The sequence below is a fragment of the Chiloscyllium plagiosum genome, unplaced genomic scaffold, assembly GCF_037043375.1.
Source record: "Chiloscyllium plagiosum isolate Xiang-an unplaced genomic scaffold, Cpla_swu_hap1 HiC_scaffold_21, whole genome shotgun sequence".
NCBI classification, from domain to species: Eukaryota; Metazoa; Chordata; class Chondrichthyes; order Orectolobiformes; family Hemiscylliidae; genus Chiloscyllium; species Chiloscyllium plagiosum.
Window position 1 is genome coordinate 16,700,063 of NW_028270159.1, and position 16,453 is coordinate 16,716,515.

Consider the following 16,453-nt stretch of genomic DNA (forward strand, 5'->3'; position numbering starts at 1 on the left):
CAATACTTAGTTTTATCCATATGAGATCCTGGTGATAAAGCTGTTTGCTGTTACTTATTTCTTTTAATTTTCAGGTGCGTGATGATTCCAGTAACGGAACTGCGTTATTTCGCTGATACTCAGCCTGCATACCGCATCTTGAAGCCATGGTGGGACGTGTTTACAGACTACATCTCCATTGTAATGCTAATGATAGCAGTATTTGGTGGCACACTGCAGGTCACCCAAGACAAAATGATTTGCTTACCTTGCAAGTGGGTTGCAAATGATACATGTCTTGAACCCTTTGATTACCCAAATGCAACACTCCCATCATCATCAGTCATTCCCCCGTTTTCCAGTGAACCCACGGGTATCCAATATGACTTGGACCGCCACCAGTACAACTACGTAGATGCAGTATGCTATGAGAATAAACTTCATTGGTTTGCAAAATATTTTCCCTACCTTGTACTTCTACACACGCTGGTGTTCTTGGTATGTAGCAATTTCTGGTTCAAATATCCTCGCACCAGCTCAAAGCTGGAACACTTTGTATCCATCCTTCTAAAATGCTTTGACTCACCGTGGACAACCCGGGCCCTATCTGAAACCGTAGCAGAGGAAAGTGACCCAAAGCAATCTTTTGCTAAAATGAATGGTTCAATGGCAAAGAAATCCTCTACGGTTAGTGAGGATGTGGAGGCCAGTGTACCCATGCTACAGAGAACAAAATCCCGCATTGAACAGGGAATAGTTGATCACTCAGAAACGGGTGTGTTGGATAAGAAGGAGGGAGAGCAAGCTAAAGCTCTGTTTGAAAAAGTAAAGAAATTCCGCACCCATGTTGAGGAAGGGGATATAGTTTATCAGCTCTACATGAGACAAACTATTATCAAAGTAATTAAATTTGCTCTTATTATTAGTTACTCACTTTATTATGTTGATGATATAAAATTTGATGTGTCCTGTATAGTAAACATTCAGAACCTCACAGGATACAATGTGTATCAATGTGCTCATCCATTAGCTACACTGTTCAAGATCCTTGCATCCTTTTACATTAGTTTAGTGATTGTCTATGGACTTATTTGCATGTACACACTCTGGTGGATGGTACGCCTTTCTTTGAAAAAGTATTCGTTTGAGTCAATTCGAGAGGAGAGTAGCTACAGTGATATTCCTGATGTCAAGAATGATTTTGCTTTTATGTTGCATCTTATTGATCAGTATGATCCATTATACTCCAAACGTTTTGCTGTCTTTCTGTCTGAAGTCAGTGAGAACAAATTACGACAACTCAATCTGAATAATGAATGGACCCTAGAGAAACTCCGGCAGAGGATCATGAAAAACTCTCAGGACAAATTGGAACTCCACCTCTTCATGCTGAGTGGAATCCCAGACACCATCTTTGACCTGACTGAACTGGAAGTGCTCAAATTGGAGATGATCTTGGATGTCACCATTCCTCCAATCATTGCCCAACTTAGTAACCTCAAAGAACTTTGGTTGTACCACACGCCAGCAAAGATTGAGGCACCAGCTCTTGCTTTCTTACGAGAGCACCTGAAATCACTACATATCAAGTTTACGGACATCAAAGAGATTCCTCTATGGATCTACAGCCTGAAGAATCTCGAAGAGCTTCACCTAACTGGGAACCTGAGTGCGGAGAACAATCGCTACATTGTGATTGATGGCTTACGAGAACTCAAATGCCTCAAAGTTTTGAGGTTGAAGAGCAACCTAACAAAATTGCCACAGGTTGTCACAGATGTTGGAGTCCATCTGCAGAAGTTGTCTATCAACAATGAAGGCACTAAGCTTATGGTCCTCAATAGCCTAAAGAAGATGGTTAATCTGACAGAATTGGAGTTAATCCGTTGCGATCTGGAACGAATCCCACACTCCATCTTCAGTCTCCATAACTTACAGGAGATCGATCTCAAAGATAACAACTTGAAGACAATCGAGGAAATTATCAGCTTCCAGCACCTACGGCGCCTAGTCTGCCTTAAGCTGTGGTATAACCATATTGCCTATATTCCTATTCAGGTTGGCACTTTGACCAACATGGAGAGGCTCTACCTGAACCGGAACAAAATTGAAAAGATTCCTGCTCAACTCTTCTATTGTCGTAAGTTGCGGTACTTGGATTTGAGTCATAATAACCTGACATATATACCACAGGACATCGGGTTCCTTCAGAATCTGCAGTATTTTGCGGTCACTGCAAATCGGGTGAGTGTGCACATTTAAAGTCTTAATAAGTATATGTTCACTATTAAACTAGATTTACATCTATTGTGCCCTCTTCCCAATTAAATATTAGAAAATCTGAAGATACTGCACCATGCTCTTTTTCCCAGCTGCTGACTCCATCTCCTTCTTGGCAGTAGTCTGAGACTAATCCAGTCTTTCTGCAATCTGATGTCACATTTGACCCTGAGATGAACTTCCTACTCCCATCAATGCCATCACCAAGATATCCAACTTCCACTTCTATTACATCACCCTGCTTCATTCCTGTCCCCTTGCATCTGCTGCTGAAACCAAAAATCATGTGTTTCATAGCTGTATACTTGACTATTAAATACAGTCCTGCTGGTCTCCTATGTTCTACTCACTCTAAACTTGGAATCATCCAAAACTCTGCTGCCCATGTCATGACTCTCTCCAAATCCCATTCACCTGTGCATCCCTGTGTTCACTGATCTATGTTAGCTCCTGGTCAAGCAATGCCTTGATTTTTAAAAATTCTCATCCCTGTTTTCCAATTCTTCAGCATGCTAGGCTCTGAAATACTATCCTGCCCAACTAACCTCTATTATGTGTGAGCTCTTCGATAATTCTTGCCTTTTGAGCATCCCTGATTTTAGACACTTACCCATTGCAGGGCTGTGCCTTCAGTTGGCTAGGCCCCAAACTCTGGAATTCTTTTGCTAAATCTCTCCCCTTTCTTCTCTTTCTTTACTTAAGATGCTCCTTAAATCCTACCTCTTTGACCAAGCATTTTTTTCAACTACCCTTGTCTCTCAACATAACTCATTATATAACTTGCGTCTTAATATCCTTGTTGAGGGGTCTTGGCTAATTTTATTGTGTTAAAGACAGATCCATAAATTTAAGTTGTTGTTCTGCCCATCATTAATGTTGCCTTTTAATCAATAGGTTAGGACAATCTAAACATCTTTGTACATACAAAGGAACCTCAATTACATGAACAACATGGGCGGGGAGTATTCTGTTCGGATAATCGAATGCCAGATAACACAGTTTAGCCAAGAGAGAAAATGCTGGAAAATCTCAGCAGGTCTGGCAGCATCTGTAAGGAGAGAAAAGAGCTGACGTTTCGAGTCTAACTGACCCTTTGTCAAAGCTCTCTCCTTACAGATGCTGCCAGACCTGCTGAGATTTTCCAGCATTTTCTCTTTTGGTTTCAGATTCCAGCATCTGCAGTAATTTGCTTTTATCCACAGTTTAACCAAGCATTGGGATCTTGCTATCTTGTCTGGATAATCCAAAATTTGGATAATCGAATGCCAGATAATCGAGGTTCCTCTGTATATCAGTAATAATATTGTTTGCTAACCATGTGAAAATATCTGCTAGGTAAACCCTCCTTCTACTAACATGAAGCCACTAAATTGTGAGGGAAACTTAACTGGGATCAAACCTCTGCAGCCTTGAGTTCTGGAGACTGTAAGAATTATGAAGATAGCATTAATAAAGGGAAGAATAGGCAGAGAGCAGGTGAGCGCAAAAGAACTGGTGGCCTGAAATGCATCTACTTTAATGCAAGGAGTATAGTGTGTAGGACAGATGAACTTAGGGCTTGGATTGGTGCCTGGGAGTATGACATTATTGCCATTACAGAGACTTGGTTGAAGAAAGGACATGTTGATTGGCAACTAAATGTTCCAGGATATAGACACTTCAGACAGGACAGGGAGGGAAGTAAAAGGGGGGGGGGGTGGAGTTGCATTGCTGGTCAGAGACGATATCACGGTTGTGCTAAAGGAGGACACTGTGGCAGTCTTGGGTAGTGAGGCATTATGGGTGGAGCTGAGAAATAAGAAGAGTGCAGTTATATTGTTGGGGCTGTATTACAGACTTCCCAACAGTATGCGTGAGGTAGAAGAACAAATAGGTAAACAGATTATGAATAGACGAAGAGGAAATAAGGTAGTGGTGATGGGCGATTTTAATTTTCCCAACATTGACTGGGATACACTTAGCATCAGAGGTCTGGATGGAGTAGAATTTGTACGAAGCATCCAGGAGAGTTTTCTAGAGCAGTACGTCAATAGTCCGACGAGGGAAGGGGCCATATTGGACCTGGTACTGGTGAACGAGCCAGGAAAGGTGGCAGAAATTGCGGTGGGGGATGTCTTTGGGAACAGTAACCATAATTATGTAAGTTTTATAATACTTGGAGATAAAGAAGAGAGTGGTCCTAAGGTAAGAGTGCTAAACTGGGCCAAGGCCAATTATATCAAAATTAGGCAGGAGCTGGGAAATGTGGATTGGACACAGCTAATTGAAGGGATGTGGGAGGCTTTCAAAGATAGGTTAACGGCAGTGCAGGATAAGCATGTCCCGGTGAAGGCAAAGGATAGGAAGGGCAAGATTCATGAACCGTGGGTGACAGGAGAAATTGTACGGCTAGCCAAGAGGAAAAGCAAAGCGTACATAAGGTCTAGGCAAATAAGAACAGAACGGGCCCTGGAGGAATATCAGAAGAGTAGGACAAGTCTTAAACAAGGAATCAAGCAGGCTAAAATGGGTCATGAAATACAAGCAGAATTAAGGAAAATCCCAAAGCATTTTATTCTTATATAAGAAGCAAGCGGGTGACTAAAGAAAGGATTGGTCCACTAAAAGATAATGAAGGAAGGCTGTGTGCCGAACCTGAGAGAATGGGTGAGATTCTGAATGATTACTTTGCATCAGTGTTCACTGAGTGTTCACTGAGGAGAGGAACATGATGAATCTTGAGATTAGAGATAGAAGTTTGATTAGTCTGGATCACGTTGGCATAAGTAGGGAAGATGTGTTGGGTATGCTAGAGGTTATTAAGGTGGACAAATCCCCAGGACCGAATGGGATCTATCCCAGGTTGCTGAGGGAGGCGAGAGAGGAAATAGCTGGGGCCCTGACAGATATCTTTGTGGCATCCTTTATTAAAGGTGAGGTATTTCAGAGGACTGGAAGGTTGCTCATGTTGTCCCCCTGTACAAGAGGGGTAGTAGGGATATTCCGGGTAACTACAGACCAGTGAGCCTGATGTCGGTGGTGGGGAAGTTGCTGGAGAGGGTACTGAGAGATAGGATCTATTTATATTTGGAAAGGAATGAGCTTATCGGTGATGGGCAACACGGTTTTGTGCGGGGGAGATCGTGCCTTACCAATTTGATAGAGTTCTTTGAGGAAGTAACCAAGTTGTTAGATGAAGGAAGGGCTGTTGATGTCATATACATGGACTTTAGTAAGGCATTTGATAAGGTTCCCCATTGTAGACTAATGGAGAAAGTGAAGTCACATGGTGTGCAAGGTGTTCTAGCTAGGTGGATAAAGAACTGATTGAGCATCAGGAGACAGAGTAGTAGATTAGATTAGATTAGATTACTGTGTGGAAACAGGCCCTTCGGCCCAACAAGTCCACACCGACCCGCCGAAGCGAAACCCACCCATTCCCCTACATTTACCCCTTACCTAACACTACGGGCAATTTAGTATGGCCAATTCACCTGACCCTGCACATTTTTGGACTGTGGGAGGAAACCGGAGCACCCGGAGGAAACCCACGCAGACACAGGGAGAACGTGCAAACTCCACACAGTCAGTCGCCTGAGTCGGGAATTGAACCCGGGTCTCTGGCGCTGTGAGGCAGCAGTGCTAACCACTGTGCCACCGTGCCACCCACGGTAGTTGGAGGGAGTTTCTCAAAATGGAGAAAGGTGACCAGTGGTGTTCCACAGGGGTCAGTATTGGGCCATGGTTGTTTGTAATATATATAAATGATCTATAAGAGGGCACTGTTGGTATGATCAGCAAGTTTGCAGATGACACAAAGATTGGTGGAGTAGCAGAAAGCGTAAGGGACTGTCAGAGAATACAGGATGATATAGATAGACTGGAGAGTTGGGCAGAAAAGTGGCAGATGGCTTTCAATCCAGACAAATGTGAGGTGATGCATTTAGGCAAGTCTAATTCTAGAACAAATTATACAAATGAATGGAAGAGCCTTGGGAAAAGTTGATGGGCAGAGAGATCTGGGAGTGCAAGTCCATTGTACCTTGAAGGTTGATGCACAGGTGGATAAAGTAGTCAAGAAGGCATTATAATATGCTTGCCTTCATTGGATGGGGTATTGAGTATAAGAGCTGGCAAGTCATGTTAAAATTGTACAAGACATTGGTTCGGCCGCATTTAGAATACTGTGTACAGTTCTGGGCGCCACATTACCAAAAGGATGTGGAGAGGATGCAGAGAAGGTTTATGAGGATGTTGCCTGGTATGGAATGTGCTAGCTATGAAGAGAGGTTGAGTCGGTTAGATTTATTTTCACTAGGAAAAAGGAGATTGAGGGGGGCCTGATTGAGGTTTACAAAATCATGAAGGGTATAGACAGGGTGGGTAGAGACAAGCTTTTTCACAGGGTGAAGGATTTAATAACGAGAGGCTATGCTTTCAAGGTGAGGGGTGGAAAGTTTAAGGGGGTCGCATTCCATCTTTAAGGAAAGATGGAATGAGACCCGGCTGCCTAAAACAAAGTAAAAGTTAGAAATAGCCACTTCCAAAGAGAAATTCTCAGAAGTTTACATTTTTCTAAATAAGTCACCCAAGCTCTTCAGTTCAAATCATGGTACAGAGGAGCCTTGATTATCTGAATGACACGGGCGGGGAGTATTTTGTTCAGATAATTGAATGTTTGGATAATTGAATGCTGGATAACACAGTTTAGCCAAGCATCGGGACCATGCAATCTTCTCCGGATAATTCAAAATTCGGATAATCGAATGCCAGATAATTGAGGTTCCTCTATATTCAAGAGCCGTATTGGATGATTGGAGATGTGTGCTATAAAATGGATATAATGGAAATATTACATTTCTCTACATTGATTTTTGAATATTCTGTGTATGCATAAAACTCAAGAACCAAATATTGGCATAAATTTGTAATGGATTTGCTAGAGGATATTGAATGTTTAATTATATATCTTCTGTTCTGTAGCCAGTGTGAAAATTACTTCCTCCAAATTTCTAATGTTTGTTATATAAATCAAAACTTGGAGAGTTCACAAAAATGTCTTTGGTATTCTCTGAATTAACAAGTATTTTCTTAATAAATGCTACTTCAGCCAGTAGTTAAAATATTTAACATTTTTGTTCTGCATCTTTTGTTTTCCCCCGCCATATCTGCAGATTGAAACCCTGCCACCTGAACTCTTTCAATGTCGTAAACTCCGAACTCTAAACCTAGGGAATAACTGCCTGATATCACTGCCTTCACGGGTTGGTGAGCTGACGAGCTTAACACAGCTGGAGCTTCGGGGAAACAGACTGGAATGTCTCCCTGTGGAGCTAGGAGAATGTCGATTGCTGAAACGAAGTGGCCTTGTGGTGGAGGATGATCTCTTCAATACACTCCCATCTGAGGTTAAGGAACAACTGTGGCGAGCAGACAAGGAACAAGCCTGAATATTGTAAGGGGGAAATATCCATTCTTGCCAAGTTGTCAGCCAATTTTGAGGCCTGCTGTACTGTAATGATTGAGCAGATCTCCTATTGGGTACATAAAGGAAATATGTCTTGTTTTCTGTTCCAGGAACTGGTGCTGTCCAAATGGAGCAGAACAATAGACAAAATGGAATGCCTGCCAGTAACTAAAAGAATAATTTAAAGAAGTAGCTGGTTTAAATATCTTAACACAATTAGTATCTCTGCTTTAATGAATCACAAAAAGCTAATATGTTCATAGCCATGGCCTGTCAACAGACTAAAATTGCCAATACCTTGTTATTTATTAATTAAGCTGGTACTGTATGAGGGACCGGTACTGTATCTGCCCCAAAGAGGCAGTACAAACTTTGCATGAATATTTTGAGAAAAAGAAGTCCCTTTTGATCATCGTAGGCCAAATAAAATGCTAGTTTCTCATCAAGCTGATTTTCTTTTAAGTTTAGCATGGTGATTGAACTGAACTCTCAATTCCACGTCCTTTCCATCAATCCCTTCCAAACAGAACAGAACACTACTCAATTATCTTGAGTTTTGCTGGGCAAAAGATTTGAGGAGAGGATGGGGTTGCTTTCATGACAGGTCTTTTGCAGATGTATGCAATATTCTAAGAGGAGTGAGTACTGAACTTTAGGGACTGTTTGGTCAGGTTTTTTTATAAAAAGTGTTAAATAGCTAAAGCTTAGTTTTTTTAAAGAAAAGTTCAATTTAATTAAGTTGTTGGAGCACTTCCTTCATTTAAAAAAAACTGAGGAAATAGAGCCTATTTTCCATGACACATGTAACTGTGCTTCAAAAATACTTCGAATTACAATACTGAAGATAAGGTATAAACATGAGAAATGTTCCTTCACTCAAATTTGAGAAAAGAGACAAGTTAATTTCTAATTTTTATTGTAAATCAAAAGCCATTTAACTTTGGGTAATGTGGCACAGGTTCAGAACCTCGTTTGCGCTTAACAGCTGATTTCAACAGCCTAAGTAAGGAAATGGGTTGGGGATGGGAAGTGGAAGAGTGGTGCAGGATGTACTACTGAAGGGACAGGAGTGATGAAATGGAGTTGAGGGTTCCCACTCCTGTTTACCCATCAGTGACCCCTGCTGGAAATGCATTTGTATGGACCACAGTTATGAATGGAATTGGGCTTAGTTGGGATGCCTTTGTGGACATCTAGCCTGCTATGATTGTCAGGGTTAGACTAATATGATTGTCAAGGTTCATTAGGGGAACAATGGGTATTTGGAGATGATAACCAGAAACCATTGTACCCTAGCACTTGAACAGTGGAATTTGAAATAGAAATATTCACTTAAGGAGCTTCTAAATATTTTTCTGTGTAAAATATTTCCCTCATCTATAGTATACTGTATCTTTTATGTTCTGTATACTCTCCAGTGGTTAACTTTTATAATATATTGAACCTGCATGCTGCACGGTGGCTGTTTGCCAATGAGAATTGCCCTTACTATCTGATTTCTTACCATTCCACCGTTTAATCCTATTATGTTTTTCTTCTATGCCACTGCTCTTCTAAACTACGTTCTGTGTTTTGCTGGTATCCTGGTTTTGCTGCAGATTTTTGTTTAGATCAAACATCTGTGTTTTGTTGGCTTACCTGCTCATTATCTCGTTGCACCATTGCACCTCTCTACACTTTGCCCCATCCAACCGGAAACTGAACAATGGAATGACATTAAAAAAACAAATAGGCAATATGAAAAAGATCAATTAAAGATGAAAGTCAGAGTGAGAAGAGGGCAGAAGAAGTATTGAGAAGCAAGTAGGATATCAAAGGCATATAGGGAAAAGGAATAATTTTTCTTCAAAAATTCATAATCAGTCAGTCAGTTTTTTTTAAAGAGAGGTAGTTAGCAATTTGGGAGGGATCCACATAAACATCCCTGAAATACTATGCAGCCATTTGTGATTTTCCTGTATTTTTTTGTTCCTTTTGCAAACATTCACACAGTTTTCTTTCTTCCAATTCATTGTGATTATGTGAGTACTATCCTGGCTGGTACATTGATAATACATGGATTATAAGAATACTTGGCATAATATTTGGAAGAAATGGCATTTGGAGCACTGGGTGGCCTTGGATTAGCAGGCCTGTCATCTAAGGTACCTAGGTTCAAATCCACCCAGAAATAATGGGAACAAAGTATCTTCTGTCTGCTTGCCCTTTGGATGGTTTCCAGTAGACATGGGCTGACTATATATACATTCAATGGCATACTAATTGGCAATGCCACATTGATAGGCATGGGTTGGAAAAATGTCCACACTGTTCAAGTCATAGTGTTCTACCAAGGCTGGAGCAAAGTAAAGGGAACTTTATGATTTTTAAAGAAATGCCTGACTTGCAGCAGCTTGATACTGATGCGAAGATAACCCAACCAGGGTAAAGGAAAGACAGATCTTCATTGTTGCTTCTGTTTTAATGTTTTCTTAAGAAACTGTAGATGCTAAGTTTCTATTTTTGTTAATGCCCAAATTACTGAAAATGTTGCAATTGTCCCATTTACTCACTCGAAAGAAATATTGCCGTGTGCTTTGAATGAGATTGACCTGCCTTGTACCCAAGTTGGATGCTGTATATGATTTAATTATTTCTTAATTGTCATTAATGCTAAGACTTCAGTTCTGTATCCTCAGGGGTGATAAAGCCTCAAACTAGTAGCAACACTTTTCTCAGGTTTGTTATTTTGATTGTTTGGATTATTACATGTGTAAGTGACTGTGTAACTATACTAGTTTACTTACACATTTATTCAAAGTAGTAGAAAGTATTACCTAAAGACATGAAATAGGCTTTATTCACAATTTTCATGTTGAAAATCTACTTTTATTTCTCTTTACATGTAACCAGAAATGTTGTTAATTTCATGTCTTAACAGCCCTATTTTAAAGCTGCAGTGTTTTTCGATGGTCAGCATCTCAATTGAAATGTCATAAGATATCTCAGTAATAAGCCCATCCATTTAGAATTTACCTCTTGTCAGAATGGTAAAATCTGGCATTTTTACCTACAGAAGTTGAATTGCTAGGAATAAATTGTAAACTTATTCATATTCTGTTGTGTTGTAATTATTTGTGTGTTTTATTTGGATAATTATTCAACTACAATTGGAAACAGGTGTAATTCGCCTCTTGCATATGCTTCAGTATTAATTTTTCTTATCCACCCTTTTCGTTTCTTTCACAGCTCTCTCTCTTCCCAGCCCACCTCTTTCATCCCTCTCTCTCTTCCCCACATACCTATTACTTCCCTCTCACTCTTTACCCCCATTTCTTTGCATATGTGCAAAACCAAATAGGAAACAACATTTATTTATTGTCTCATTAAAAAAAAACATTATTAATGAAAGGATTACTAATTAATGCCAAAATGACTTTCTGACCTTTTTGGCTCCAAGACGGAAATATTAAAAAAATTTACATTGTGTTTATACTTTTTAAAAGAAAGAGTGGGTCTACAGTGTGTTCCTAAATTTAACATGAATAATTAAAAGATGAATTCCTATATTCCACACTAATCTTACAAATAAATTTGTTAGTCATCTGTCCATTACCATTGAAAAGAATTAATAAGCATCAAGAATGTACAAAATATGCAATTTCAGATTAGATATATTACAAATATGTATAATAAATAGCTATGTAAATCTGTGTGTAAATTATAAAATTGTATAAAGTAATGTGCAAATCATTAGAAGTAAATGTGATTTTCACTGTAATCTTATTCTCCTTATAGCATATGTACACTCACCATTTACTTTAGTGATGCATATTACTGCACATTATTGCTGCTCTGACCGTTTTTAAATGTCTTAGTTTCTAATGCTGTTGCTTGCCTCCACACATACTCACTTACCAGGTAACATGGCTAAATTAACTCCCTGCTCCTCCCACCCCTCTCTGTAGCCAATGATATCTGGGAAAATGTCATTGACCTACAGTTAACCAATAAGGTTAAGATTCTAGATACATGTTCAAGTTTAGAGAATTCTGTCCATAAAGAAGAGAACTTGTATTTATATGATGTCTTACCATCTCTTTAAAATGTCCAAAGAAGCTTTACAACTGTTGGAACAGTAATTCAATTAAAGTAAGGTGAATAAATATACAAATAATAAAAGCATGAATGTCCAGATAATGAGTGGAACTTGCAACTTCATGGGAGTGCCCGAGATTATCAATCGACCATGATATACCATTCTTATTTGTCCTTCTATTGACTTCGTATTATGAAGAATTAAGTATAAATCTGTAGATGTAAATCTAATTTTTTTTCTGCAATGTCTCCAGCATCATTTGACTCTCTCTAGTTTACCTTGTTATTGAAGCATGTTACTGCACATTGTCACTGCCCTGTCTTCTGATATTAATTTGCTGGGGAGGGAAGATGTTGGCTGAACAAAGGAAAACTGCATGTTTTTTGAAATCTGCTATGGATTTATTTTTGTCAACTTAAACATTATTCATGAGACAATGTGCCCAGGTCCATCATGATACTTGAATCCACAGTCTCTGACTCCAATGACAGCTGTGTTAAAAGCTAAGCCAAAAACTTAAATTTTTTTCTTTACTGGTGATTGACCTACTGCATGGTTTTTAATGTTGGATGGATGAGCATATCAGATGGAAATCAATTTTTAATAATGGGAAAGTGTGTGGGGAAACAAATACAAAATTAGAAAGCAGATAAATAAAGTGACAAGTACACTTGAGTAAATCCATAGTTAAATGTTGGCTGTGTGGACAAAAAGAGGAGAAAGTGAGGACTGCAGATGCTGGAGATCAGAGCTGAAAATGTGTTGCTGGAAAAGCGCAGCAGGTCAGGCAGCATCCAGGGAACAGGAGAATCGACGTTTCGGGCATAAGCCCTTCAGGAATGAGGAAAGTTTGTCCAGCAGGCTAAGATAAAAGGTAGGGAGGAGGGACTTGGGGGAGGGGCGTTGGAAATGTGATTGTTGGAAAGAGGTCAAGGTGAGGGTGATAGATCAGACTGGGGTGGGGGCGGAGAGGTCAGGAAGAAGATTGCAGGTTAGGAAGGCGGTGCTGAATTCGATGGATTTGACTGAGACAAGGTGGGTGGAGGGGAAATGAGGAAACTGGTGAAATCCGAGTTCATCCCTTGTGGTTGGAGGGTTCCTAGGCGGAAGATGAGGCGCTCTTCCTCCAACCGTCGTGTTGTTGTGGCCCCAGTACATCTGTAAAACTGATGAAGCTACTATGTAGTTATTACTATTACTTAAGGCAATTTAAATGTGTGATGACTTCAGACGGCTGAGTTATAAGAAAAGTGATGGCAATTAAAAAGGAGAAACATGCACTGGTAGACATAAAGAATAGAATTCCATACTTCATTTGCCAACTTGGTTGGGTTAATTGTTTCATTGTGGTGCTGTATAACATTAACTAGTGAAAGATAGAATAATTCTTAAACAAACAATGAATACTGGAGAAACTTAGAAGGTCTGTGAGCATCTGTGGAGTGAGAAAAACAGCTCACATTTTGAGTCTGGATGACTTCTTTAGAATTTCTTTATTCGAATAATGTTGTTAATGTTAGCAAATATGATTTACCAGATCTTTTTCTCCATTCTAACATGGCAACATCTTATAAATGAGGCATAATTTTCTCTGTGGTATACATGTTTTCAGGTTCAATATTGTTTTAAATTATTCATTTTAAGTTGTACAGTATTCATTGCAAGGCCAGTGGGAACACCATGGAGTAATTTAGATGGAAATTGAAGAGCTTTTAAGAGCAACTAAAATTCCAAGAATCTAGGTTTTGCTTTAATTGGATACTAGTTTTGAATCACAATTCATGCTGAGTTAGCTAATATCAGGAAAACATACCTAAAAATATTAACATACATACTGTACTTGGTCTCTCCCTGGACCAGGGAGGGAAAATGCCAACTGATGCTTCTGCTCCTGTTTATTATCTAGGGCTTCCAATTGGAAAGTGAGTATGTGTGGACATGAGTAGTAACATGAATAAATTTGGCTAATGCCTGTCTTCTGTAAGCAAATGTCTCTCCTGTATCACTGTCTAGGCTTTCATTTGAAAAAAAGCCAGTAGGCTGAGATATTAGAAGTCTACCCACAGTCACTGAACTTTACAGCCATTGGCAGGAAAGATTGGCAATGAAAGCAAATGTTATTTGAGATATGGCGAATGGCTAATGATCAATGAGTTATGAATGTACATAGATAAGTGTGCACATACAAAGATTGGCTTTAAATTGACTTATTTCTAAACAATGTTTTTCAATTTCTTCTCCTTTCTGGCATTTGGTTCTACGATGGGTAACTCAGTCTCTGGTACATTGTGCAAGGTATTATTTATTTTAAAATTGTTCTGGAAGTGTGGAAGCTGTAACACATTCATTGCTGGTTTCTAGTTAACCTTGAGAGAGTACTGGTGAGTTAAAGAGTCATACAACATGCCAACAGACTGTTCGATCCAATTAGTCCATGCCGACCATGTTTCTAGATTAAACTAGTCCTATTTGCCTGCGCTTGGTCCATATCCCTCCAAACCTTTCCTATTCATGAACTTATCCAAATGTCTTTCAAATGTTGTAACTGTATTTGCATCCACCACTTTCTCTATCAGTTCATTCTGCATGCTAACCACTCTCTGTGTTTAAAAAAAAGGCCTGCTTGTCCTTGTTAAATGTTTCTCCTCTCACCTTTTAAAAATATGTCGCCTACTATTGAACCTGCCACCCCACCCCAGGGAAAAGACCCAACCTACCCCTCATGATTTTTAAAGACTCATTAAGACCACCCATCAACCTCCTATGCTCCAGTGAAAAAAGTCCAAGAATTTCCAGTCTATTTTTTTAACTCAAACCCTCTATTCCTGGCAACAATTCCTGGCAATACATGCTGAAGATGCTCATGCAATGTTGTGTAGTGAACTCCAGGTATTTAGCCCAGCAATGATGAAAGGAACAGGAATAAATGTACAAATTGAAAGCGTGTGGTTTGGTGAGAAACTTGGAGTGATGTTCCCATGGTTTGGTGCACTTCTCTTGTTTCAGAGGTTGAAAGCCTAAGTCAAAATATGAGAATTGCTTATCTTTTATATGTGTCATGAAAATGATCATCTGCAGGCATTTCAACCTAAATCAGTATAGTGGCCAATCTTGAATTTTTTTTTTGCATCTGGTATCTTAATGTATGCACTTCCAACAAGAACTTAGTGTTGAAACTCAAGCCAATTTTTGCCTCCATAATTCTGGATGAGACACCCACTCTACCATATTAACTGAGATGAACTAGTTTAGTATTGGCCTGGAATTAAGTTAGTAACCTTTCTGTTCTATATATTTCAGCTGCTCAAGCACACCTCCATTGACCACCAGGAATTTGATTTATCATTGTTGATGAATAGGAAGTTCTTTTTTCTTTAAAGCTGTGAATTTGGGAATTGACCTTCAAGGCAAATCCTGACAGGCTTCTTTTGTGCTGTACTCATTTAGGGGATGTAGATGTGGGTGTCACTGGCTGGGACAGCATTTATTGCTCAACTCTTATTGCCCTAAAGAAGGTCATGCTGCTCTGCTCCAGTTCTTTGTGTGCAGGTACACACTGTGCTGTTAAGAAGGGAGTTTCAGTATTTTAACCCAGCAACACTGAATTAACTAATTACTTAAAATTTGAATTATGAAAATACTGTTTACATTTGTAAAAATCCATGAAAAAATGTTTTCTTTAAATAATAACCAGAACTAAATGCAAATCTGAAAATAAAGAACGTTTTAAATCTAGTAATCTTTGAAACAATTTGTCACATTTCTCAAAATGGTCACAAAGCATTTCAAGTTGAATAGTTTTGAAGGTTGATCAGATTTCACTTCATTGACTTTGTCAGTGAAAAGAAAACTTTTCCCTTCAATGTAAAACTCTTTGATAGCTGTTACTAAGAAGCACCCCTAAAAATGCAAATATCTGAAACAGGAGGACAGCAAAATTGGGAGAAGAGATGGAGATAGCCAAAGAAATAAAAAGCCAGTGTTAAATAAAAGGAATTGCTTTTTAATCTTCAATAAATTGAGTAGTCATATAATTTGTGTGTGTAAATTTAATTTAGTGTGTTACATATAACTCATCTATCTTGGCAAACTGCAATTGATCTACTTTCTCATTAATCCCTAAGGCACCTTATTATAACATTGTTGCACATTTTTACAAAATTACAAATGTTCAAATGTTGTACCTTTTGTGTTTATGTGCAATAGTCTAGGGTCCTATGATGACAGGTCTCTATCTGGAATGCTGATTTATTTCTGTTTCCAGATGTACATACATGTGCTGCTCTTTACTCCTATGTCCTGGGCAATTCATAAATCATTCTTCCAACTTTTTCAAATGTGGCTGGTGCTGAGGCTAGTTTTTTTAAATTTGATTTGAAACTGAAAACTTTCCATGGTATTGAATGATTCATTACAAAAATTCAAAATTTGCTCTTGACTTCACTGCATAGCCTTAACATTAAAGAATCGTTTGGCCATTACTGTGAGAACCAAAGTCAAAATACTGGTACTGTCCTCTCAAAAATATCCACGTGAAAGTGCAGTAATTGTTGACATTACTGTGTCTATGATGGATACATGTTGTTATATTTGCAGAAATCCTTTCAGTTTTATCCACAATTGTCCATAACTAAATGTATATTGGTGGATTGCCATTGACATCAAATGTC

The 16,453-nt window shown here is 39.0% G+C and overlaps 1 protein-coding gene across 9 annotated transcripts in view; it reads left to right on the plus strand.

The window, feature by feature from the left end:
• Window positions 1–16,453, plus strand: part of lrrc8aa (leucine rich repeat containing 8 VRAC subunit Aa) — a 97,698-nt gene that overhangs the window by 61,767 nt on the left and 19,478 nt on the right. For 5 of the 9 annotated variants that reach the window (XM_087998331.1, XM_087998337.1, XM_087998338.1 and 2 more), the window contains 2 exons: window positions 75–2,223; window positions 7,413–10,800. In XM_087998331.1, coding sequence (XP_087854457.1) covers window positions 75–2,223; window positions 7,413–7,688 — 2,425 coding nt within the window. In that variant the 3' untranslated portion in view covers window positions 7,689–10,800. Of the gene's footprint in view, window positions 1–74; window positions 2,224–7,412; window positions 10,801–16,453 lie in introns of those variants that run through there. The other 4 variants (XM_087998335.1, XM_087998330.1, XM_087998333.1 and 1 more) reach the window with 3 other exon arrangements.